Source organism: Alosa alosa, chromosome 10 (assembly GCF_017589495.1).
Source record: "Alosa alosa isolate M-15738 ecotype Scorff River chromosome 10, AALO_Geno_1.1, whole genome shotgun sequence".
Classification (NCBI taxonomy): domain Eukaryota; kingdom Metazoa; phylum Chordata; class Actinopteri; order Clupeiformes; family Clupeidae; genus Alosa; species Alosa alosa.
Window position 1 is genome coordinate 16,200,713 of NC_063198.1, and position 25,208 is coordinate 16,225,920.

Genomic DNA, 25,208 nt, shown 5'->3' on the forward strand with positions numbered 1-25,208 from the left:
GAATACGATGTGGTGCAGCTCTTCCGCTGCTGCGCCTCTCATCGCCGAGGGCCCGACAGAAACAAAAAGTCCTGCTGTAGATTCCTACTGACAGAGTTCACAAGTGGGAGTGGACCAGTAAGTGTGGGAAAGAAAAGAACACTAAGGAAAAAAGTTTTTAAAAAGCCTTTAAGGTGATGAAGCTTTTGTTTTTTTCCCCCTCATAATCCTCGCATTTAGATGGTTAGGTATGCTGTAATAAGTATGTGGATAAAGCGTGCGTGTCTTTAAGTGCACATAACACAGAGAAATGATAGGAGAGTGTGGCGAAAGAGCCTCACCTTGCCAAGTCAAATACAAGGAGAATATATGCTTTTGGTTGCCTGCACTCCATGTGGTTTCTACCAGGAATGCATGTTTGCCTTTCCTTTTAAACCTAAATGAAGTAAGTCACATGGCCAATGATGTAGCGAGTGTGAATCAAGTAAGCAGTACTTTCAAAATATTTAGGTAGCACCAATCTCTGAGTTTTTAAAACGCTCTCTGTCTCTGTGTTTCTGTCTCTCTCTCATACACACACACACACTCACACACAGACAAATAATTTATTTATAATAGAAAAGCACTGAGTGAATAAAAAAATCGACTTATGCAAATCACACACATCCTAACATTACATAGTTGCAGAGGACGTGAGCTAAAAGTAGCCCCCCACCTCCCTGCTCCCCATATGGGTCAGTACGCTCCTCCCATGCCCCTGCCTAGGACCAGATCCGTTTAGTTCACAGGACAAGGCACACAACATTCTCCCCATATGATGGACTTCTTGTGTCATTCTTTACTTGGAGTTCTTCAAGGGTGGTTCCATACCGGCGGTTCTTTAAGGGTATTTTTTTTTCTGAAGCGGGTTCTCTGAGTGGGTGTCCATGACCTGGCAGCGGGGGGTCACGGCTAATGCACCCGCGGGAGCAGAGCCAGCCGGAGGCGTGGGCAGGGTGGGGAGAGAGAAAGTCATAGTGCAGTCGTGTTCCACAGAGCTGCTGGGCCTTGGCCTCCCGCCCGCTCACAGGACTTCTGTTAGGCATCTCCAGCCCACATACGTGCAGACACACACACACACGCACACACACACACACACACACACACACACAGACATACACATCCACATCCACACTGGCACACACACACACACAACATACTCTCATACATGCACATGCATACACATACATACAAAGGCTTGGAGCCTTTTCTTAGTCATACTATCATGCTTTCACAAACATACATACACACACACACACACACACACACGCACACACACACACTCTTGGGCTATGAGTCCTTGAGCATGCTGATGCGGGCATAGATCTTGAGGGCCGGCCCCAGTTTAATGTTCATGGCACTCATGAGGTGGTCCTCCTTTAGCAGCAGCATGGCCTGCCCGTCGATCTCCTGTGAGCGGAACTCGTCCGCTATCTCCTGGCAGCCTGGACGAGGATGACAAAAACAACTACTTATGGCTGAGAACACCCAAAACCACCATGGCAAAAATGGTGGAGCAAAAATGCTCAAAACACCCAGGGCTATAATAAGGTAATGATTCGTTTCCAGCACATTCTTTTGACAACAAGCAACGAGTCACCAAGATCATGAGTTGTGAAATGACTGAATGATTAAATGATACTGAATATGATATTAATTAGCAATTCATTTTCTTTGTGCAAATTTAATCAGTAACTCCATGTATTTGTGCTGCCCTACTTTTAATATGAATTAGAATCTACTTCGTAGTTGTCAATTTTCCAGTTGAGTGATTGTTTTTAATGTAGGTACCAGCCCTGTCAGATAGTAACATAATAGTCAGAGTTAAATTTTACTTTATACTTAATCGTTTAATTTATAATTAGTCACTAAATTCAGCCTTTTTCATAAACACAAACCTACAAATGAACCTTCCCAAAATTATATTAAACATTCTTTGATGAAAGGTTGTTTTGGAAAATTCTAAATGTTAAAGTTCTAATTGGAACCCCATTAAGACTTTTGAGAGGACAATGTCACCCACCCATCTTTCAGCACCCAAGTACAATTGTTAAGTGGACTAATATGTGGTCAAAGTAGTGCATGTTCAAACAGTGTTACAGGAGCATGAGACTGTAATATGCAGCAGAAACCCTGACTAACAGTAGGTGCTGAACCGTAGCTACAATATGTCATACTGTATGGCTGCCCACAGGAGGTAATGCATACCGATCAGGTGCTTCCCATCTAAACTAGACTGGTATGGCCATTTCACCAGTTACCACGTCATACAATCCCAACAGTCAACCATAGGTGGCGCCACTCACCTGGCAGTGAGCGGATGAACTCATACACCTCCTCCACGTTCCACCTGGTGGGGTCACAGGGAAGGAAGTGCTGGGGCAGCAGGGGCAGCTCCCGACCACGGACGTCCTCTTGGTCGGGGCTCGGCTCGTTCTGAGGCCCTGGGGGCCCTGAGCTGGCCACGGAGAGTGGCGAGGGGGGTTCCTCGAAGCTGGACATGTCGGAGCAGGGACTCGACTCACCCTGGCTGGGTTGGGAAGGCATGGGAGACGAGATGGAGCCGCTATGCATCTGCTGAGGGGTCGACAGTTTCTGAAACACAGAAACAACAACTGACCATCAGTTTCATAAACTATTACATAACATACGGGTTGGCAGAAAAGGTTAGGCTAAACAGACAGACAGTTATGACTTGTTAAAAATCATTATTATAGCCACAAGATTTTATTTATGATTACATTTCTCATGTTCTGCTTCCCATATTGTAGGTATTTCATACATAACACTACTGTTCATTTTACCCAACATACACATGGCAGAAGACCTTCGGATAATGGGTAACTGTGTTAGCAACTGTGCCAAAAGTGTTTCCTGGTTAATGTAAAAGGTGCATGCGAAGAGGGGAGAGTGGCTTGTGCTGCCTTACCTGTTTCTTGGCATCTGAGCTCGGGCGTCCTCTGTGGGCCCTACGTCTCCAGCGACTCGCTGTTTTGGTTCGGTCCGGGTGGAAGAGACCAATCCGCTTGGTGCATCCCACGTTATACCTGTTCCAAAACAATACACTGTTGCTATGGCTATTCTCCCACAGGTGTCCCCCTGATGCAGATGGCTAAACTGAGAAGTGCTTTGGCTGTTCCTGTTTTCATCAACGCATGAATAAGTGACACTTTGAAAACATACACACTACAAACAATGCAGCTGCTTCCAAAAGTTTCTGCATGTAAATCTTCCATCATTTTTTTAATCTTAAATAAATAAATAACTTCTGACATCCACGACTAAATATAGGCCAATGCATAGGACAGAATGTTTCATTCTATCCATGCTATCAGAGGTGTCACAGCAATTGTGACTAGTAGACCCTTGGTGCTCACAAAATACAGAGGCAGGTCCAGCCTTAAATCCAGGTTTGGACGAATACTGACTGTAAAAGCGTAAACATGTAATATATGAATCACACATGAGTTAAATATCATGGCAAAGCTCTTCATCAGACCTACCTTTTAGCGCACACCATGGAGCAGAAGCGCTTGGTGCCTTTGAACTTGTAAGCGAAGTCTACCCAACCACAGAACTCACAGGTCAACTTTGGCTCCTCCTCCTGATCCTTCATATCTGCAACACATATTTTCTAATTTAATCACCAATCTCTTATTTCTCTCATGGTTTCTATAGTATAACAGACATTTTCTTTGTTCTTAAAGACAGCTGACATATAATAAAAACAAACTAACTCACTAACAAAAAGAACACATGGGCGAAACATATGAGACCAGCAACTGATTACGGAACAGATTCATTCATATCTTAAAAGATTGCAAGCACATAGTGTTAAAGAGACACAATCTGACTTTCATAAACATGTTCTATTGCTGAAAGGTACGTTTTGCACATTGCATAAATGAATCAACCCTGTGAGTACAGTATTCCTCTGACTGTGTCATGGGCCTTTGTTGGTGATGGCAAGAAGTCTCCCTCACCCTGTTGGTTTGTATCCTCTGGTTCTGAATCAGTGTTGTTGGCCAGGTTATGGACCGGGGACTTCTCTGGGTCAGATGGAAGCTGCTGGTCTGGTTTCTTTGGGCTGTCATTCTGAACGGGAGGCCTCTCCATCTGAAAAAAAGTAAATATAACAGGCAAATGTTGTATGAAAAGAGGTAAATATGAGGACTCAGGACTGTATAAGTGCAGGACTGTATAAGTGCACTCATTTTACCCTTGTTACAGCAAAAAAAAAAAAAAAAAAAAAAAAAAACGATGCTCTTCTTGCCAGCATGCCTTGTTGTGACAGTCAGGTGTGACAGAAACTTGCACCGTCTTGTAAGTTTTGATCAGACTGTTTTTGACTACTGTACTTGGTCACTTCCTGTATTATCCACTAGGGGGTAGCATATCCTTAAATGTCCTAAACCCAGTCCCACCTCGGTTAAACAGTTTTTTAAGTGTTTGTTGCTAGTATGGATACCGGAAAACCCTTTTTACAGTGGTAGACAAACATAGCGACCATTGCATAAAGGGCTGCATAAACGGCAGTGGACATACTTCAATGGGTCTTTTCTGTGATGTCTAAAAGACAACAGATAAAAGTAAGATGGTTGTTGAGTATGTGTCAGTGTGAACTTGACATACCTAATTGAACTGCGGTCCTTTGACCTTGAACTTCAAAGGATGCTGAGAATATACTCACTGGAAACGGCTCCGCTCCCTCCTGGATGACGAAGCCCTCGATAACGTGCGTGAGGACCTGGGGTTTAACAATGGCTTGAGGGGGCTTGTTCTCCCCGTTCTGCGCCGTGCTGCCAACTACGGCAGGGGCTTCGCAATCATTTCCTGAAGTCATCGTTGGTGGGGGCGTTGCTGGTGAGGTGCTAACCCGTTCTGGGGTTCCTGCTGATGACAACACAAACTTACATGAACCATACAACGCTGTTGGTGAGAGGAATTGCTTTGCGCATTGAGAGTAAACGGATATATTCATTAGGAGTAAGTATACATTAAGCTAATTCAAGGCATCTACAGCGATAGTTATTCTTTGTTGAATTTGTAGTCTCAGTTATAAACGAAGATAGAGCACACGCATCCCATGGTAGATGCGCGGTCCATGGAACACACCTCCCTGTTCGCAGCCAGTGATTGTGTGAAAACGCTAGGATTAGTATCCCTGCAGAGCATTCTTTAACAGGTATAACTCTATGTTCTGCACCGATGTATAGCCTGGGCACGGTTTAAATTAATTGTTGAGTTCCAAATCTACAGTAATTAACGTAACGTAACCTATCGTTTTAGAATGGCAATAGTGAAACCAACACACCTCGCCAAAATTACGAATAGGTCACTCATTCCCGTATTAGTTTTTTTTTTAGGATTATCAACATAATATAACAGGCTTACCTATTCTCCTCGAGTCTTAGCAAGAACGGTTTGCCTACTTCATACTTCAATGAACTGAATGAAGTCTCACTGAGTCCGACAGCGTTGTCAGCGACGCAACGGCTATGGCACTGAGTTGCTCGCCTACTCTGCCTCATTCCTAAAAGACTGGAGGCGGGCAGATTTCCTGATGTGTGTGCAACAAGAGAATAAAACACTCGAGTAACGTACGCCACCCCCTCAAACTCCCACATCTCCGGAAAAGCGGTGACACAGAAAAGCCTGGCGGTAGGACAATCTGCAATTCTCACGCTCGACGAGGACATAGGGTAGCACGTTACACGACCAGAAGAAGCACTACCAGAATTACCTTCAATGAGTGAAATGTGTAACCTCACTTTTGAGTGAATCACTCGGGTGCTTTTATGATGTTCACTGAATGATACCATTACAGCACTGTTATAACTAACCTGACAACAGGCAAAACACAATACTCTCGTTTTTTACTGGCTGTCGTCAAGCTGTTGCAGTGATTCAAAAGGAAACTGTAAATCTATGTCATAACACGCTGTTCTGATTTTACAGCTATTTTGGGGCCATATGGAGGTCTGGGAATAGAATCAGGTCTGGCAATACGTCTCTGTGTTCTTTGTGTCTATTTTTAGTCATCAAAGACACAAACTTTATGTTTAACACCCATGAAGAGCATAGCTTGACTATGTATTCATGACCAAACAGCACTGTTAAAAACATTGAAAAAGATGGCATAAAAACACAAGTGCTCACAGCAGAGTTTGTGTGCAGCTGTTTGAGATGTAGGCTATGTATCAGACATACAGTGTCAATAGCTGAGGACCAACAGCTGTGACACACTAGCCAGTGTAACCTGATTGCTCTTCTGTAGAGTCGGCTACATTTAAAACACATTGTGTTAGCGGTTCCCATCACCCCCTTTTGTGATGCTAAGTCATTTCTAATTGATAGTGCATTCATTCATAACATTATCATGTCATAAATATTTACGAGCCGTCCTGCTTCTCTATTCTTTTTAATATAATTTTCATATCATTCTTCTCTTTAGCGCCACTGAATGCATAAGAGTACATTACTAAACATTTTTACTCGACAGAATATCATTACTATGAAGTCGTTGTATATAAAGCCTTCAGACTGGGTAGCCCGAGGATTGGTCCCTTGTCTGACATCCATTCAAGGCTTTTCCAAACACTTCCACCTATATTTACTTAACAAAGCGTACACTTTTCCCTGAAGCAACATACAGAGTGAGGAAGGTCTAAATCGTATTTAGGGTGTGGGAAAAGGCGAGTGTGACTTTGACTTTCGCAACACTATGTTCTAGTTGAATTTCAGGTGCTTGACTTATCACAGGTACAACCAAAGCCTGTTGCAATTAGACCAAACACAGAGTCGTGTAGGAAGTCCAGCAAACACCACTCCTCTCAGACTGCATGGAGATTCTACTGAATAGATCCGCGCAGGCATTGCACTTGACACTACTAGATGACCCATGTATCACCGGCAATTAATCTGCCTCTTATCTGAGAATGGACACTAACGACTAAGACTAGGATCGTAAATACAGTGCCAACTTGATAAACTGATGTGGTGATTCTGTGGAAAACTAAATCTGCTCCACTATAGTTGCAGGCAGAGAGAGAGAGAGAGCAGACACACACACACACACACACACACAAACACACTTACATACATTCTGAGAGAGTGAGGCAGACAGAGTTTTTTAGTGGTCAGTGGAAAAGCACCTTTCTTTCCCACCATAGGTGCCTACCTCGTGTCTGGTGTGCGGTGGTGGGGGTGTCGGTCTTGGGCTGCTCGGCAGGCTTGGCCCCCTGAGGGGAGGCGTTGGCCGGCTGCTGGGAGCTGTGGGGCGGGCAGCTCTCTCTCACCACCAGGGACGTGGGCTTGTCCTTACACTCCGGAGCCAGCCGTGACGCCTGCAGAGGAGACAGAGGAGACAGCTGTCAGCGTCAGCAGCAGGGAATAGACCCGACAATGGGCGTGTGTGAGTGTGTGTGTGTCTGTGTGCATGCAATTCACTGATTGAAAATCACCTTTATATCTGTTTGGGGGTTGGTGTGTGTGTGTTTGTTGTGTTTTGTGTGTGTGTGTGGGAACTGAGCAGAGGAAGCGAGTTAGGTGTGAAAATGTTGAGTGTGCACTAAGTTGAGCTTAAATTATATATTTGAAAGTGTTTTATTGGCAATGGCAGGACATGCAGGAAGTTGTTAACAGCTGGTGTAATTTTGGTTACATAATAAGAATGAAAAAAACTCAAGCATCTTAGCAGGCAACCATTTACAATTTATACTTAATATTTACCAGATGGTCTTATCCAAAGTGCACCATTATCAAGGTATCAAGATATATGTTAAAGTAATAAAAGCATTTCACGTGTGCATCATGGTTAAATTCAGGGTGTTGTCACTGCCACTCTCTTGCTCCATTCATGCATCTATGAACTACAAAATCTACTGTAACAATCAACATCCAGTCATAGACTCACAACTGACATGTGGACATAACTCCTTTCCATGAGTGGAAATAACAAAGTTCTATGTTGAAATCAATGTGTTTTCCAATCATTAGCATTCATCATAGTTGTTGGTTTCAAATGGTTGTTGGTTTCAAATGAGCACATAGTTATGTAAATGAGCTTTTTAGATCAACACATATTTTTCAACCCAGATTAATCTGAACACACTGAATTGCCTTAAGTTTCCGTGCATACTTTTACTGTACTGACTGTGGTCTGAATACCACAGAGATTCATTTGAATTTGTCAAGAGCATCACTAATGCAGCCTGACAATGGGCCGACCACAGCCTCTATATTCACTGTGGCTGGTAGGTGTTCCGCTGGAGTTAAACTAGGCAGTTAATGAGCATTGAACACTGAATTCATGGAAACAAAGTTAGACAGTTTCACAGAGAAAGCTGGAAAGTCGTGCTTGTCAAATACACTAGATATGCAAAATATTATCTCATTATGAAAGACTTACATTTTTGTTAGTAAAAATAGACTTCATATGGCACTTTTATGATGGGCACATGTTGTACTGTGTGAGTATCTGTTTGACAGACTGCCTTCACTAGGGTTAAGTATGTGCTCTGACTGCCATACCAACAAGCCTGACTCTTTACTGTCGCCGTCAAGCTGCAGGTTTAGTACCCTGGAAAACCGGGTTTGAGGCTGGGTGGGGTGACTGCTGTCTCCCTTCGCTACAATCTGTTTGACCTTGAATGGTCAAAATGGTCACTACAATACACAGTAGTATGTGTATCTTGTTGACATTTAATTGAGTGTGACTTGATGCTTGTCATATGTGTGAATACCTGGTTGGGTGTGGGGTGGATCTGCAGGTTGATGGCGGTGAGCTGGACTGGCTGTGCTTTGGCATGGCTGAGGGCAGCGTGGGCATGGACGTGGGCGTGGGTATGGGGGTGTGTGTGGGCATGGGCATGGCCCTGGTGGTGGCTCAGGGCGTGGGGGCTGACGGTGGAGTGGAAGATGGTGGCATGCTGCGTGGGCATCGCCGGGTTGCTCTGGTGGTGGGGCTGGTTGTGACTCGGGTTCTGTTGCTGCGAGGAGGAGGCCGGTTTGGGCAGCACGGGCACCGGGCCTGGTTGACCCGCGGGCGAGGGCCCGTGGGAGGTGTGGACGGTGAGCGGCTGGCCGTGGAGGTGGGGCTGGATGGAGGCGGTCTGCAGGAGCTGGGTGGTGGTGGTGGTGGCGGAGGGGGCACCGGTCCTCTGGGGCGCAGGGGCAGCCTGCTGCTGGATGACAAACTGCTGCGGCTGCTGCTTGACCAGTGAGTGAGGCTGGATGTGGGCATAGGCTGCAGGGACAGACGCAGAGAAAGACAGACAGGGAACGGTCAGATACGGATTCAGCACACTTTACACTGACCAGCAATCAAAATGCTACACTAAATAAACACTTATTTCCCCAAAATAAACACCACCATTTTATGAATTTATTTATTTATGTTTTGATAGAAACAAACAGTAACACCCATACATAACCAAATTCTGCAATCCTCCAGCAACCGAACAAGTGCTATGCAAACACAGAGAGAGAGAGAGAGAAAGAGGGAGGGAGAGAGAGAAAGAGAGAGGGAGGGTGGGAGAAACACAGACACACAGTTGTCTGAGGTGCATAATGTAATTTCAACAAGGAAGGCTTTGCCTCATTACAACACAAGACACATGTACACACACACACACACTCACATAAGGATTATTTGCATTTGTACCTCTAATAAATTGAAATTTCCTCTGTTCCCTGAACTGAATTTCCCCAAACAACTTTGCCCTTCTTCAGATGGGAAAAGTATTTGCAAATCACTGAGACAACTTTGTTTTCACTGTTAGCTCCTCTTTGCTTCTATCTCTCAACACCTTGCACTGATGATGTCAGTCATCACCCGACAGGCAGCTCAGTGTACTGTTAAACCTCCCAGATTCAGCGATAATGCTCACATTCAAACATGTCAATCAAACATCCATCAAGACCTTTCCCAAACCCCTCATAAAGAGCAAAGACATAAGCACAGGCCTAATCCAGGTAACTGAGGCACATCTACAAAAATACAAACAGGCACACAGGGGCATAGTGGTCTATTGGATTCAAAAAGGGATATTAAGACTCATTAGGACTCAAAGATAGGGCCGAAGCTCATGTTTGGTTCCTGCACATTTATGGGTTATCGTGACCCGGGGGGCCTAGACATCTCTAGAAAAGGGGGTCAGGCTCCTGTGGATCTTGAAGCATAACACAAGAAATACAAATATGGGCAAGTTTCCTCTAAACTCCTGGATGGAAAGAGCAGAGGGGGTGACTAGGACGTCTGGCGCCATATGGAGAACCACTGTCTCGTGTGACTCAGCAAACCAGAGTACCCCAAACCACCCCCCACGTCCCATACAATATAGCCTTTTACCGTAAACATTAATGAACTTGTCCAGACCTGCGCTAACACAAAACATGTGAAGCTTAGCTAGCAGCTGGTGAGAAAGAGAACATCTGGTCCATTGCTGGTTGTCTTGCTCTCACAGTTTTAGGGGAGCTGTGTTTCGTGACCTGATACTTGAGAGATATATGAACAGACAAACTGACGAAAAGTCTTGACTTGCTTTTAGTCTATATCACTGAACCATAAAGATGGCAGAGAGCCTTTTCAAGAGAACTTCACATGAATGCTCCTTCTACATTACAGTAGTCCCTGTTGGAAGGCTGAATCCTGTCCATATTGGAGAACATGAGAATGTAAAGACATTGTGCAATACTCTCCCACACATGCAGTCACATTCACATAAGCAGACAAACAAACACACACACACACACACACTACACATACTTCCACTAAAACGCACAAACCCTCTCTCTCTCTCTCTTTCTTTCTCTCTCTCTCTCTCCCTCTCACACACACCCACGATTTCTTTGAGAGGGTGCCAGAAATCTGCAGACTCTGTATATTCCTGGGTCTTCCTGTGCAGATTGTTTGTGAGGAATGTGAGCAGTGTTGTTAGGAATGAGGCAGGGTTCTGGGCTGCGGTGGAAATGGGTGACGTTTCTCTCAGGCCAGCACAATCCAATGTCATTAAGCCCTGAGCCGCGGCCTGGAAAATGTCTCCTTTTTTTTATTTCTTCGTTTTGGTGTTGTAGCTGGTGGTGTCGCTGATCCAGGATCTCGCTGCTCAGGGTATTCAGGAAGGAGACGGCAGCAGACAGCCAGCCAGCCACATCCTCTGGGTTTATAAAAATGACAGACGGAGCTGTAACCATCATGTGCAGATGGAGTGTGCTATCTGTCATGAAGACACTCCACACCACAGGGACATCCCTACACTTCTACCAGACGCAGGCTCTGGCACTAAACAGACTTGTACTACAGTGATGAGCATCGAAAAGTCTTCACAGTTGACTTTTACAATTCTGGGACTGTGATAACGTTTTACACAACATCTCTCTCTTTTCCTCTCTCTCTCTCTGTCTCTTAATCTCTCTCTCTTTATTTCTCATTTCTTCTGATGTTCCCATGTGAGTGTGTGTGTATGTGTGTGTGTGAGAAAAGGAGTCGATGACTATTACCCAAGAGGATCCACAGCCTTGGCCCTGCCCTGGAATTTCCCTTAGTTTCCAGATTCCACCCCAGCATCTCAACACTGCAACACTACCATTATACTCTCTCTCTCTCTCTCTCTTTCTCTCTCTCTCTCTCTCTTTCTCTTTCACACACACACACCTCACTCACTCTTTCATTCAAAGTCTGTGACAGCAGGTTTAGTGTTTAGTGAGGAATTGTTACATTTTGTATAGTATCATTGTAATAGGATTCAGATATGCCAGGTTACAACTATACACCAGTGTGACTTGGAATAAGAACAACAGCTACTCAACAGAGGCATTCAGAAGCTCTTAAGCATAACAAAACCATCACAAACACATCACTCTCAAATTTCAAAATCAAATTTTAGAAACCCAAACCTGTTAACCTGCAAACTCCATAGTGAAATCAGACACCTCAACTCTGACCTACACACCTTGAAATCAAACTTGTGCCACCAGCATGCACATCGCCCTTCACACCCTTTGTCTCATGTTGGTCTTAATTGTGTTCAGCTCAAGTCAGCGGACGGGCAACTGTGTCATGTGGACCGCGGCATCCTGCTGAGAATTCACACGGATGTGTTGACAGGATGCATTTATGCTCACTGAAACAAGGCCAAGGGATCTCAGTGGTGAAAGAAAAATACTGAATCATACTTTGTCTCTCTCTCTCTCTCTCTCTCTCTCTCTCTCTCTCACACACACACACCTGTGTTTGCATGAGAAAGTGAGTAAGGCTTTATCATACATCATGATGTGAACACAGATTATCAGTAAGGTAAACAGTGTTTGGCAAAACGTGTGTGCATTTGGGGCTGACTGTAAAAAGTGCCTTTGAGAACTGTGTTTTCATGTCAGATGGAAGACTGAGTTCTCTGAGTTTAACTCGGGCACCCTGCCACTGAACATACTCTCCCCCTTAGGTGTGTGTGTGTGAGTAAGAGAGAGAGAGAGAGAGAGACTGAGTGGGTGCTTGTGTGTTTACACATCTGTGTGAGTGAGTGTGAGTATCTTGAATATCCCAGGTACACACAGAGGCATAAACATTCCCTGAGGCCCATGATGCAAAAACAACAGTTACCCAGCTACACAACTGTATTTCACAATAATTTCCCTGTGGGGCCAGAGCTCCAGGCTTCTATCTGGCTGCTAAATTTATTGTTGTTAGATATGGAAAAAAGGGAAATGGGACCAGTTACTGTCACACATAGTTTGAATAAGTCAAGATGATTAAGTGTCATTCTCACTGAAGAGATGAACCACACCCAATAAGAGACAGGCTAATTATTTTAAGGTAATCTACTTACTGTAACCTCAATATATTGGCTGTAGATTCACATGTATTTCAGTGCCTGTATAAGTAATTGTGTTTTTATTGTATCCCTTGTCTCTCTCAAAAAATCATAATATACTCCTTATTTTGTCTCAGTCAAAGTTTTTGGCAGTTGCCTTCAGCACTTTCTATCATCACACATGCACACACACACAGGAAGAGAGTGTGTGTTACAGAGAGAGCGAGAGAGACCTTCAACTCCCAGCTATTCAAAACACCTAGCTCCTGCTCCATGGCAACCATCAATAGCTAAACTGCCCAGGGTGGCCCAAGATCCCGAGATTCGGCAGCGCTTTTCATTTGTTTGGAATTCATTATCGAATGAAAGAAATCCTGTCCCTCTCACTTACGTACACACATAAACACACATACTGTACATGCGCACACACACACACACACACGTAGTCATGCATACACATACACACACAACACCACTCCAACTGTCCGCCCACCCTCCCTCCCACATCATAGGCACACAGCTAGCCACCGGTCAACTCTGTCCATGTCCATTGACAATGCCACGTCCAGCCATCTGTTGACTCCCTCACAAACAATAACAACAAAAACGGGTCTCATCTGTCTGTTTCGCATGAGAAAGGAGAGAGCCAGGCAGGTTGTGCCACTCATCTATTTCAAGAGAAGTGGTGGCTAATCATGGTTAATCATAATCCCCAAAATCAAACTCTTCATCAGGGTTCGGGCAAGCCCAGACCTGTCCTATATCACGGGACCCTGGACTTGGGTTCAGTCAGGCAGTAGGAAGGCAGGTAGTAGCACTGCACACTATGGCACAGATCTGTCCCCGATCTGAGCTGCAACCTGACTTCCCTTTCTGGATCATATTGTACACGCATGGCTGTGTAATATGGCAAAGTACAGGGATGTTCCATAAACCATGAGGTTTACTTGTTTGTTTTGAACACAATGTTCTCATCTTAAACTCTGACATCAAGCCATCTACGAACTCTTAATTCTGGTTAGAAGTGTGTTGAGTGTGTTTCACTAATTCACAGATTGGGATAAATGCAGAGACCAAATTTCCCTCAGGGGATCAAAAAAGTACATATACTTATATACTTATACAAACTCTTAATTCTGGTTAGAAGTGTCAAATTATTTAAGTATAGTACAGCATTATGACCCTAATTGTGTTATTTTAAAAACAAAACAAATAGGCAATGCAAATGTGGTAAGAAAGGCTCTTGTGTCCTTGAATATGTTTCTGGCTGTGTGTGTGTGTGTGTCAGAGGACTGGGGCACTGTCTGTTTGTCAAGTTGCCTGAGGGCTAGGATAGGATGGGACTCAGGGGAAACTACCCATAATGCCAGAGGACTGCTCCGCATCACCAGGGGATTGTCGCTAAGCTACGACTGAACCCAGTGAAGCATTGAGAGTTGCATTGTTCATGTCAGTCAACACAGAGTACAGCCCCCATGGGCATAGTGATGCTGTTTGTGTAAGCAGAGATAAACTAGGTGAATTCCAGTGTTGATGGCCTAGATAAGAACAAAGGCTTGACTGATGCTGATCACTATTTATCTATTTCATTCTAATTACACAGCAGCATTTCCCTCTGTGACAATTTGTGAAGATATATGACATACTGTAAACATTCATATACAAAGAATGATGGGTTCTCAGACATGTGTGCATGTATTTGTGTATGTGTTGGTGTACACATACAAGTGTGATTGTAGTGTACATGTAATGTGTGTGTGCATGAGCACGTGTCAGCAAGGCTTGCAACCGGAGCAAGGCAACCGTGGCCTACTGGTTAGCACTTCGGACCTGTAACCGGAGGGTTGCCGGTTCGAACCCTGACCAGTAGGCACGGCTGAAGTGCCCTTGAGCAAGGCACCTAACCCCTCACTGCTCCCCGAGCGCCGCTGTTGATGCAGGCAGCTCACTGCGCCGGGATTAGTGTGTGCTTCACCTCACTGTGTGTACACTGGGTGCTGTGTGTGTTTCACTAATTCACGGATTGGGATAAATGCAGAGACCAAATTTCCCTCACGAGATCAAAAGAGTATATGTACTATACTACTATACTATACTATACTTATCACTGTATGGGAGAGTGCTTATATGGATTTGTGTTCGTTTATGTAATGGCTTCTACACACAGTTGCGTTCCGTCAACGCATGCCAGTGGGTGTTCCCGACGGTAGCTATGCAAATGACTTGAAGTATAACCGTAATTTGGTTGGTGCCGTCCATCGTTTGGCTTGATTGGCCAGTGCCGTCTGTCGGTGCAGCAACAGCTGAACTTCTCAACGCGAGCGACGGGAGAAACGCGATGCAACGGACCAACAACTCATGGCAACGGATGACGTAAGCCCATGTAAAGTGAATGGGATGCGTCTCCAGCACTGCAACGCACGCAGCTGTGTGTAGAGGCCGTAATTGTTTGTGCGTGCATGTGTGTGTATTGTATGTTCTGTGCTGAGATGGTATGCGTACAGTATGAGAGTGTGCTGTGGTTGTGTCCTTCTACCCTGTATGCACAGAGCTGGTGTGTGCGAGGTTGCCCTGTGTTCCTACCAGGTGCGATGAGCGGGTGTCCTCCAACAGTCCCCACACTCCGGCTCATGTTCACGGCCCGCGCCTCCGTCACCATGGCACCCTCGCTCTTCTTTACAGCCTCCGATTGGTGGTTGGCTTCGGTGGCGGGGGTGGGTTTGACACCCGGCGTTGGGGTCTTGAGGAGGGCAGCGGGCTGGATTGAGATGGGGGTCTGCTTCAGGCTCAGGGCCTGCAGCGCCTGGGTTTGGGTCAGGGTGGAGGAGGAGGAGGTGGAGGTGGAAGAAGTGGAGGAGGAGGACACTGCCCCCTGTTGGCTACGAATGGTCAGGTTCTGCACCTGCAAAGAAACAGAGAGGGGGCTCTGAATATGGCTCCATAAATGGAATCCATGCTAAAGTAGACTTATAAGATGCTTCAGTGATGAAAGTTGTTGTGATAAGGAGACGGCATGACCCATTGTTTGTATACAGTGTACCGAAGTCTTTTCTACCAAAATATTCAGCTTCTGTGTTGTGAATGTGTGCTGCACGTGTGAATCCAAGATAAAGGTCTTAACCCTGTCCTCCTTATGGCATACCTGCCAACCAAATGAGAAATAACAAAATGGGAGGACGTTGGGAGATGACCTTGAAATACGGGAGAAACCTGTGAAAAACGGGAGTGTTGGCAGATATGCCTTATGGACACATGTACACACATATACTGCACATCCACAGACAGGCACACACACACACACAAATTATGCACCTGATTACACACACACACAGACACACACACACACACACACACACACACACACAAGCATTCTCCTGTCTGCATGCCAACCCACCTGTGCGGAGGCGGGCTGCGCTGCCCCGTCGGTCTGGAGGGCGGTCACGGTGGCCGTGGGGGTGAAGATGAGCTGGGGGGACAAAGGAACAGCACGGCCTAGGCTCCTAGCTACTTGCACAAGGTTACTTTGCTGAGCCTGAAAATCACACAGCAACACGGAGGGCTGCCTCAATCAACAACAAAACACCTGCCTCTGACCCTAGGGGCAAATCACTGCAAAGTTCAACAGCACAATGACAATGACTGAGAGTAAGAGTGTTGTAACAGACACCAGCGTTTTACTGAGGTAGTGTGTAGCTTGCTGCTACATATCAAGCCACAGATACAACATCCACTGAAAAACACCACATTATATGGGACAGTAATAGATCAAGATCAAGACATCAAAGACATACAGTATTTGACAATAACTTGGTACATTGCAAAACTATATGTAACAGAGAAAGGACAGTCAGTGATTTTCTCTACAAAGAAACCTTAAATATATAAAGGTTTATTTGTATTTATTTTATTTAGGTTAAACCATAAATATAAATCTCAAGAATTGAAGTGCCTGGTACCGACACACAGCACCCTAGAGTTTTGCCATAATGGTCCCTAGTCAAATAAACCAGACCTTTAGAGATGGAACATCGATACATTATACAGCACTGTCTTAGATGTCAAACACCTAAGACAACAGGCATAGTCAGAGATTAAGCTCTGTTGGTGAGAGAATGGTGACAGCTGCATTATAGCAGTGTCTGAAAATCAGTAATAACTTCTAAACACCATGATCTTCTAAGTTATACAATCATGATGGTTGCTGGCATGAGATGCAATGTTATTCAATATAATGTGACTTGTGCGCACACAGTGTGCTGAAAGTATTTGGATATAACAGAACTAGTTGTACTACTGAAAACAACACATCTGTCCCTGTGAGCACAAAATTTATGGACCATTGGAAGACATAAGCGCTTTGAGATTCCAAGTTTGTTTTTTTATGTCTGTGAGCACAGGTGCTGTTTTTTGACATGAGTGGAAAATGACTGAGTCACGAGTCTGCAATGAGCTGTCAAAATGACTGTTATAACTGCTGTAGTACTTTGGGCAGACTGACAGATATCCAGTCTGAACCTGTCAGAACTGCACTGTGCTTCATTGTATAGAACAAAAGGAGAGCAAGGAGAGGTATCATCACTTACTGTTTGTCTGTGTCCGTGTGTATGTGTATATGTGAAAGACAGAGAGCAAGACAGACAGAAAAAGAGAAAGAGAGATTATGTGTGTCTTTTTGTGCCTGACTACATGTATGTGCCTGCAATCTTCATAACTGCTCACACAAGTACTTGAGTATATGGAGACAGAGATGCAGCACAGAATTCTTAAAGGGGAAATCTTTTCACAAAGATCTCCGGTAAAAACGATTTTTTACCGACAGTGCTCAGTGACCTTGAGAAATGGAGGTCTATGAGAAAAATCGCCGGATTTTTCGCAAATGTAATCTCTCATTGTTCTTGCAAGTTCAGTGCAAATGTATACCTCTGTCCTTACTTCATTTATCATTTAAATGTTTGAAATATCCTAGGCACACTGGAGCTCTGGACCACTGTGTAATGAAAGAAAGGGGTTGGTGTGGATGTGTGTGTGTGTGTGTGTGTGTGTGTGTGTGTGTGTGTGTGTGTGTGTGTGTGTGTGTGTGTGTGTGTGTGTGTGTGTGTGTGTGTGTGTCTAGGAAGGAGGGAGGGGAGAAGGAGAGAGAGAGAAAGGGATAATGGATAGGAGAAATGAGGCAGAGCGAGAAGGAAAGAGATAGAGTGAGGGGGAAAAGAAGGAGGGAGATACAGTAGGATAGGAGGAAGGGACAGAAAGGAGAGAGTGATAGAGGAAAGGAAAAGGAAGGAGAGAGATTGAGAGAGGGAAAATGGTCAGAATTTATGAAGTTGTATCCATAAAAGTCTAGATTTATCTGTGCCATTCCCACATTATGTCACATCAAAACTATGATTTAAAAAACAACATCCCAACTGCCACCCATGCCGTAGTTGCTATTGATGTATTATGCATTAATTAATCATTTTAATTATGCCTGTTAGTATAAAACAATATTAAAAACATGATGTTTTTGTTGTTGTTTATGTCTTATTCATCCAAATGAATCACTGATTTACTGTAGACTCACTGTGGTCTGAGAGGATCCTGTCTGTGGGGATGAAGTACTCTGCCTCCCTGCAGCAATACTGGCCTGAGAGAGAAAGGGAGTGAGAGAGAGGTGAGAGATGAGGGGTTGAAGAAGAGGGAGATGGAAGAGTGAAAGATGAAAGGATAACAGGAGGGAGAGACAGAGACAGGATGATGGTTAGCTAATATACATTTTTGTCTACTCACTGTATATATGCACTCCATTTACTGACAGAAAAAAACTGATATTATAAGATCAGCTTCAGAAAATGGTCTTCCTCCTGGATCTACCACACCCTTGTCATGGGCCCATGTCTAAATGAATGTTGATTTTTCTATCTAAAAAGTACACTGGCGGTATTTTTAGTGCCTCAAGAGGTTTATTTAGTCCAAGCTCTTTCTTTGTTGTGATGAAATGACCATCATGGAGTGAAAAGACAATGACACTGTTGTTAAAATGAAACCATTGTTTCACTTTCTGTGTTTATATACTGCAGCTGTGTGAGAGAAGAGACAATTAGAGAGTGTCCAAAAGCTTGCGTGAGTTTTTGTCTATGTCCAGTCCTTGTTCCAGCCTACATGCGTTTGTGTGCAGTTTTGTCAAATCGGCCAGGGTGTGCTGAAGTTATCCATTCTCCCTCAATGTCTCACCTCAACCTCCTGCATATAAAGTGGGTCTCAGGCCAACTGTGGCCCCGGAAGGCGGCCATGTTTATAAGGTCCCCGGAGTGGCCTCAGGACCTCTATGAGCCTCATTAGTCATTCTGTTACTCCACTCAACAAATCAACACTCACGGAGGAGGAAGAGGACACAGACCAGTTGGATGCTGTTTGCTGGTGTGCTGTGTCAACCGTAAAAGAGTAAAAACATTTCACACACAATACCCTCCAGACCAAACTCCTCTCATCCATAACTCTCTCCCACACACATATACCACAGGTCTGCTACATCACTTCACTACTGTGAGGACTGAGACTAAATCTTTTAAACCAGAGCTGACCTTGAAAAGGATTCAGTGACTTTGGTCCACTTAAAATGTGCTCACTAGTTTGCCTGAACTCTAAAAGCCTATCTATTCTACACAGACTCATGACTGCAGACACAATCAGACAGTCTGTGTGTTTCTACACAGTATGTCTGCCCAGACAGACCCCTTAATAAAATACTGGCTTTACTGCAGTTCCTGAGGGGAAGAAGACATTACATCTCCATGTTTAACCGTCTCAGTTTTGATTGGTCACTCCCCACCTGCTGTGCAGCTGTGTTTTGCTGCTCTGATGTGTCGGTGTTTCGCTGCTGCGTTATCTGGTGTTGTGGTGCTTTGGCGTGGCTGTGGCTGTGGCTGCGGTTGTGGTTGTGGCGGCGGAGGAGGCGGTGGGTCCTCACCTGCTGCACGGCTGCCAGGCTCTGCAGCTGCGCGGTGCTGAGGTGCTGCTGCTGCAGGGCGGCCGTCTGCAGCATGAGGTGTTGCTGCTGCGCCGCGTACATCTGCTGCAGGTACTGCGCCGCCGTGCTGGGCTGCCTGTGCAGCGCCTGCTGGATCACCTGGACACACGGAGAGATGGCGGAGGACACAATCAGAATTTTTGGCCAGGTTTGCGTAAAAAAAAACAAGGATAATACTACTCATCACTAAGAATACTTTTCATTTTTAAGTCAACTTTAATTCAATTTCAATTTCACTCAAAGATGCATTTACAATTACATATACATAGAAACATGCATTACATGGAAGAAAACAAACAAGACACAAAGAGAGAGGAGATAACATGACAACAGGAGCAGTGAAGCAAGACATTTTATTTTAAAAAGACTGGGGGAGTTGATTAACAGGAAATGGCATCTTTGAAAAGGTGGGTTTGTAGAGGGGGGAATGAGGAAGGGAGCGTGGAGTGAGAGAGAGAGAGAGAAAATAGGAAGAGGGACATGGTTAGAGGGAGAGGTGAAAAAGCTGAAGTTGTGATTAAAGGTAATGTCCACAAAAGGGCAAAGACAGTTGGGAGACACAGAAAGAAAAGACAGAGGAGGGCAAAAAGACAAGTTAGAGCAGAAGACAAGATGTAAGGTAGCATCACAATATCATCTGTAGTCTGTGTGTTTGCCAATGGAGTCAGACTTTGAGACTGACCGAAATGGAGGGCAGCTGCCTCACTGCCTTAACTGTCTAACGAATCACTTGCCGTAGCAGCATCAAGGTACCAGCCATGAACTTTTCTCTGGCCTGACATGAAAGCAGTTCAGAGAACTATGCTTATAGTCATCATACACTTCTGGAGGTGAGAACACACAAACAGTGCCCATTCTTCTTTGTGCTTACAAATCCTGATGCAAATGCTCCCTCTACCTGTCATAAGGTGAACTGCAGAAACATGGTGGTATTGTCCCTGCCCCTACTGACATGACAGGCCTGAACACAAATGTTAATTTCCATTCCCTTTCACTCCCACTTCCATGTCTCCACTCACTGAATACACTATTCCAAGCATTAGGATGTGATGTGGTGAGGTGTGCTCTCTACACATGGTAGTCTCAAACATGACTTTGGATGACTTTGGATGATTCGTATTAGTAAAGGGTGAGTTACAAAGATTAAAAAATAAAACCTCAACATGACATAAATTCTAAATTATAATATACATTAAAATATAACAGCTTCACGTACAAGAATTCAGTCTGCCCACCAAAAACGATTCTTAGTGATAAACAACAACAACAACAGCTCAAAATTGGTTGGACCTTCGAGCTATCTTTAACAGACTGGTCCTTCCACCCATCTGATATTCAAAATGTAAACATTCGTGCAAAGGTCCCAGTGCACAAAATAAAGTCACCTCTGTTACACTACAAGAAGCTGGATAAGACAGCGAAATCTGTAACGAGAGGTGATGATGGTGGGTCAAATCATCTTTCTTGGACAATGATATGCGATTATTATCCTTTACTCCACCCTATTTTTCTCGTGATGTCGGTTTTTGACTGACAGTCTCTTCACGGTTGCCAAGCAACTGAGACGGGAGGCTTGACCCCGGGCCTTAGGCTTGTGTGAAGCAAGGCTGACCCTCTCTTTAATGGGGGAGGCACCAGCTAACACCTCCATTCAGAGCTTAACTGTGTTATAGCGCTCCACGGCCTGTGTCTGTCAACACTGCTAAACACCAATGAACCCTGATTTTGTGTTACCACCCACCTCTATTTCTATGCCATTACCATCTCTATGCTGAAATCCTTATACTGAAATAACAACAGTCTCAACACTAATAAGAAGAAAAACACACGCTACTCTGGATATTTTAAAGCTTAATATGTGAGCACGCTTGTCAATAAATTAGGTACATTCTACATACATCCTACACAAAGATATGTAAAGGTATTGATGAAACAGCTGCCTAAAAAGAATGAACATTGTATATACTGCAAGCCACGGAAAAGCTTCAGTAACATCTATGGTCATTGTATTGCTACTGAAGGGCTAACAGCAACCAGCTCAGGTCAGGGGTGAAGTGGTTTTGTTAGAGGAGATTAATGACCAGTCATAAGAGCCATGGCAACGAGGACACTCAGTCATTAATAACCGCCAGCGCACCTTCAAGCAGTCTCACTACAATGCATGTAACTGAGTCCTGCCATGCATTTAAATGAAATCTAATGCTTTCACTAATGAGTGGGATATTTAAAGTGTATGAATTAGATCACCAAAACAAGCCAGGGGGTGGCAGTATTGTATCAATGTCATGCCTATTATGATAATTGGTAGCAGGATATGGAAATTAACGCCCCTTGCAAATAAACATTGCAAAGAGTGATTTTTTTGTTTGACGCTGAACATTCATCATCCGAGAGCAGTTCCTCTTTTGCTATTGGTGCAGCTTTAGCATGCAGTGCCTACTCAAAGCAATGCAGCAAACAAAGCAACTAAGCACTGTTTCATACGTCAGCTAGGATTTTTTTATGTCTAATCTCCTCTCGCTGTTCCCTTTGCAGATCTTCACAGGCATAGTGTGTTATGCCACATAATTGCATGGATCATTTTCATCTCCAATTTGATCTTAGATGTTTGTACGTACTAAGCTACAGTACTAAGATCAAACTGAACTAAACCAGGCTAAATAAACTTGCTTGGATCTTTTGGATCCTCTCTATTCTTTGTCTAGTGTGGTTTAGTGTGCGTTATGATGCAGTATTACACAGTGTTATCCTGTGGTGTGATGCAGCTTTGGTGTAATGATGTGCTCAGCCCTAGGTGGACACAGACAGTCTCGCCAGCCTGTCGGCTTTGTGTCTGGTGTGCCGTGGTTCCCACAGTATGGCACGGTGTGTATGGCATGGTGAGATATGGCACCCTAAGGTGCCCTACAGCATGATGCAGTTTGGTCAAACGGTCCATTCAGCCGCATGTTTACCTGGACTGTCTGTCTGTCTGTTTGTCTGTCATCTTTGTGTCTAGTGGGAGGTGATGCCAACTGTCTGGCCCAGGGTGTCAGGCGCTGTATGGCAGACTGTGCTGCCAATGCCAAACAATGTGGTTCAGTGTGGTTTCATGGTTCGACTCAACCGCATGTTTACCTGGACTGTCTGCCTGTCGGTAATGCCACTGTAAACAGAAATCTGTGGGAGAGTCTGTCGGCCTGGTCCATTGGCACTGCTGCTGGTGGTGCTGCTGTTGGCACCTCCATTGGCACTGCTGTTGGCTGTAGTGGTTGTTGTGGTACTTGCGTTGGAGGAACTAGATGAACTGGCCGCACTGCTGCTGTTGTTGTTATTGTTGCTGTTGGTGGTGTTGTTGTTGGTTGTCGTGGTGCCCGAGCTGGAGGTGGCGGCACCGTGCTCGCCGTCCATGCTGCTGTTCCGCCGTCTCACCTTTGACCCACGGCTACCCCTCGGGCAAACTCTCTGCAAACTGCACAAGAGGAGGAGAAGACAGGTGGAGAGTAGAGGAGAAGATAAGACAAGGAGGGAGAAAAGAGGGTGAGAGAGGAGAAGAAGAAGAAGAAGAAGAAGAAGAAGAAGGGAGGAAATGAGAAATAGATAAGGAAAGATAGAGAAAAGAGAGGAGGAGATGAGAGGAGAAGAGGAGGAGAATTGATGAAAGTAAAGAAGGAAGAGGAGAGGGGAGGAGAAGAGAGGGAAAAAGAATGAAAGATGAGAACATTAGCATTTAATTATTTAGCAGATGCTATTATCTCATAAAAACCCATAGCACTACTGCTACACTACTAATGTGTACTATCTGTCTTTGCTAACTGTGAAATGACCCTGCATGAACCTGTGTGTGCCATGCTCTGTCTGTTGAGGTCTGGGAGTAGAGGAGAAGTGGTGTGACGAGAATAGAAAAGAGATTACAACAGAAGAGAGGGGAAGAGAGGAGAAGAGAGAGAAAAAAGAGATACGGTAAGTGGAGAGGATGGAGGAAGAGAAAATGAGAGAAGAATTGAAAAAAGAAGAGGAGACAATTAAAGTCTGGGCTTAGGTGAAGGTTAGGGTTAGGGTTAAGTAACACCTTCGGGAGAACTTTCGATGTGGAGATCGCTTTTTTTATTCAATGGCAAAAATGCTCAAGGGGTGAGCAGGATGAAAGAATGCTTTTTTCACACAGCCCCTTCACCTTCCACAGAAAGCTTTTAATTGAATCAGCCCCAAATCATGACCCACACCCTCCCCTGAAAGCACTCTTTAATCAGTCCAGGACGGTCACTCCTAACCTGTCCAGCCCATGTGTGGAGGTGAGCCTGACAGCGGTCATGTGCTCCCTGCTGCACCACTGTTGGTTTTACACACGCTGTGTATTATTGTAGACACTAAGGCCGTCAGTGAATGAGGATTGCAGGATTATGGCTGTGCAGGCTCCAGATGACATAGTGTTCATTCCAGGGAGTCGGAGAGAGAGAGAGAGAGAGAGAGAGAGAGAGAGCTGAGCTCGAGTTGCATGGAAAAGAACAGTGTAATAAGGACCATGTGAATGCCGAGGTGCTCTGTTGTCAATGTGTTACTATGTGACTCCTCTTACTCCTCTCTTGGGCATACAAACTCACGCACACACACCCTCTGTCATTCTCTCAATCTCTCTCTCTTTCTCTCTTTCTCTCTCTCTCTCACACACACACACACACACACACACACACACACACAATACACAGACAGGCACTGTTTCACTCATACACACTCTCACTCGCACGCACTCATTCTCTGTATGTGAAATCAAACAATGAACAATGACAGTTAAGGAAGTGCACATGTTCTGTTTGTCAGATGCTGGCAGAGGGTCTCTAAGCTAGGCAGAGAGCTAGCATAAACATGAGCCGTAGTTCCCCCCTCTCTTTCCTTCAGCGATACAGTTTATGTACACAGCTATTGGTTCAAGATGACTTTTTAAATCAGGATTAAATATTAACATGATCCTCATATCATAAACACCAGCATTAGTTGCTTTAGTATTTTGCCACCCTTTTCCTGAGAGAAACATCTTATACACACGACTTCACGGGTTCAGAGTTTTGTTCTGAATTAGTGCATTGTAATGCTATACTTTAATTTTCTAGTTTTTCTTGTGGTCACAATTTTTCATGTAATAAGTCATTAGATTGTATTGTAATTATCCCAGAAAAATCTGTTAATATTTTTAATATACTTATAGCTTTAAGATAAGCTTAGCTGTAAAATTAGATTCTTGTTGAATTAAGTATTACTCTTGACGGACAGGAATGATCGAATTTGGAGGAAAAGTTGAGAGAAACATGGCTCACATCACTCTCAAATTACCAAAACAAAGTGAACTCTGGAAGAGGTAATAGTGCAACAAAATTCTTTCTTTGGTCAAATAT

The 25,208-nt window shown here is 44.4% G+C and overlaps 1 protein-coding gene across 1 annotated transcript in view; it reads right to left on the minus strand.

Moving 5' to 3' along the window:
• Positions 1–570: 570 nt before the first annotated feature.
• LOC125301762 (polyhomeotic-like protein 2) overlaps positions 571–25,208 on the minus strand; it is a 29,645-nt gene continuing 5,007 nt past the window's right edge. The window contains exons 2-15 of the mRNA XM_048254490.1: positions 23,654–23,683; positions 22,954–23,287; positions 19,639–19,935; positions 18,391–18,453; positions 16,225–16,389; positions 15,414–15,732; positions 8,763–9,265; positions 7,199–7,364; positions 4,709–4,911; positions 4,002–4,134; positions 3,522–3,636; positions 2,948–3,065; positions 2,325–2,613; positions 571–1,463 (exon numbers count right to left, since the gene is read on the minus strand). Of these exons, the coding sequence (XP_048110447.1) occupies positions 1,309–1,463; positions 2,325–2,613; positions 2,948–3,065; positions 3,522–3,636; positions 4,002–4,134; positions 4,709–4,911; positions 7,199–7,364; positions 8,763–9,265; positions 15,414–15,732; positions 16,225–16,389; positions 18,391–18,453; positions 19,639–19,935; positions 22,954–23,287; positions 23,654–23,683 (2,890 nt within the window). The 3' untranslated portion in view covers positions 571–1,308. The remainder of the gene's footprint in view (positions 1,464–2,324; positions 2,614–2,947; positions 3,066–3,521; positions 3,637–4,001; positions 4,135–4,708; positions 4,912–7,198; positions 7,365–8,762; positions 9,266–15,413; positions 15,733–16,224; positions 16,390–18,390; positions 18,454–19,638; positions 19,936–22,953; positions 23,288–23,653; positions 23,684–25,208) is intronic.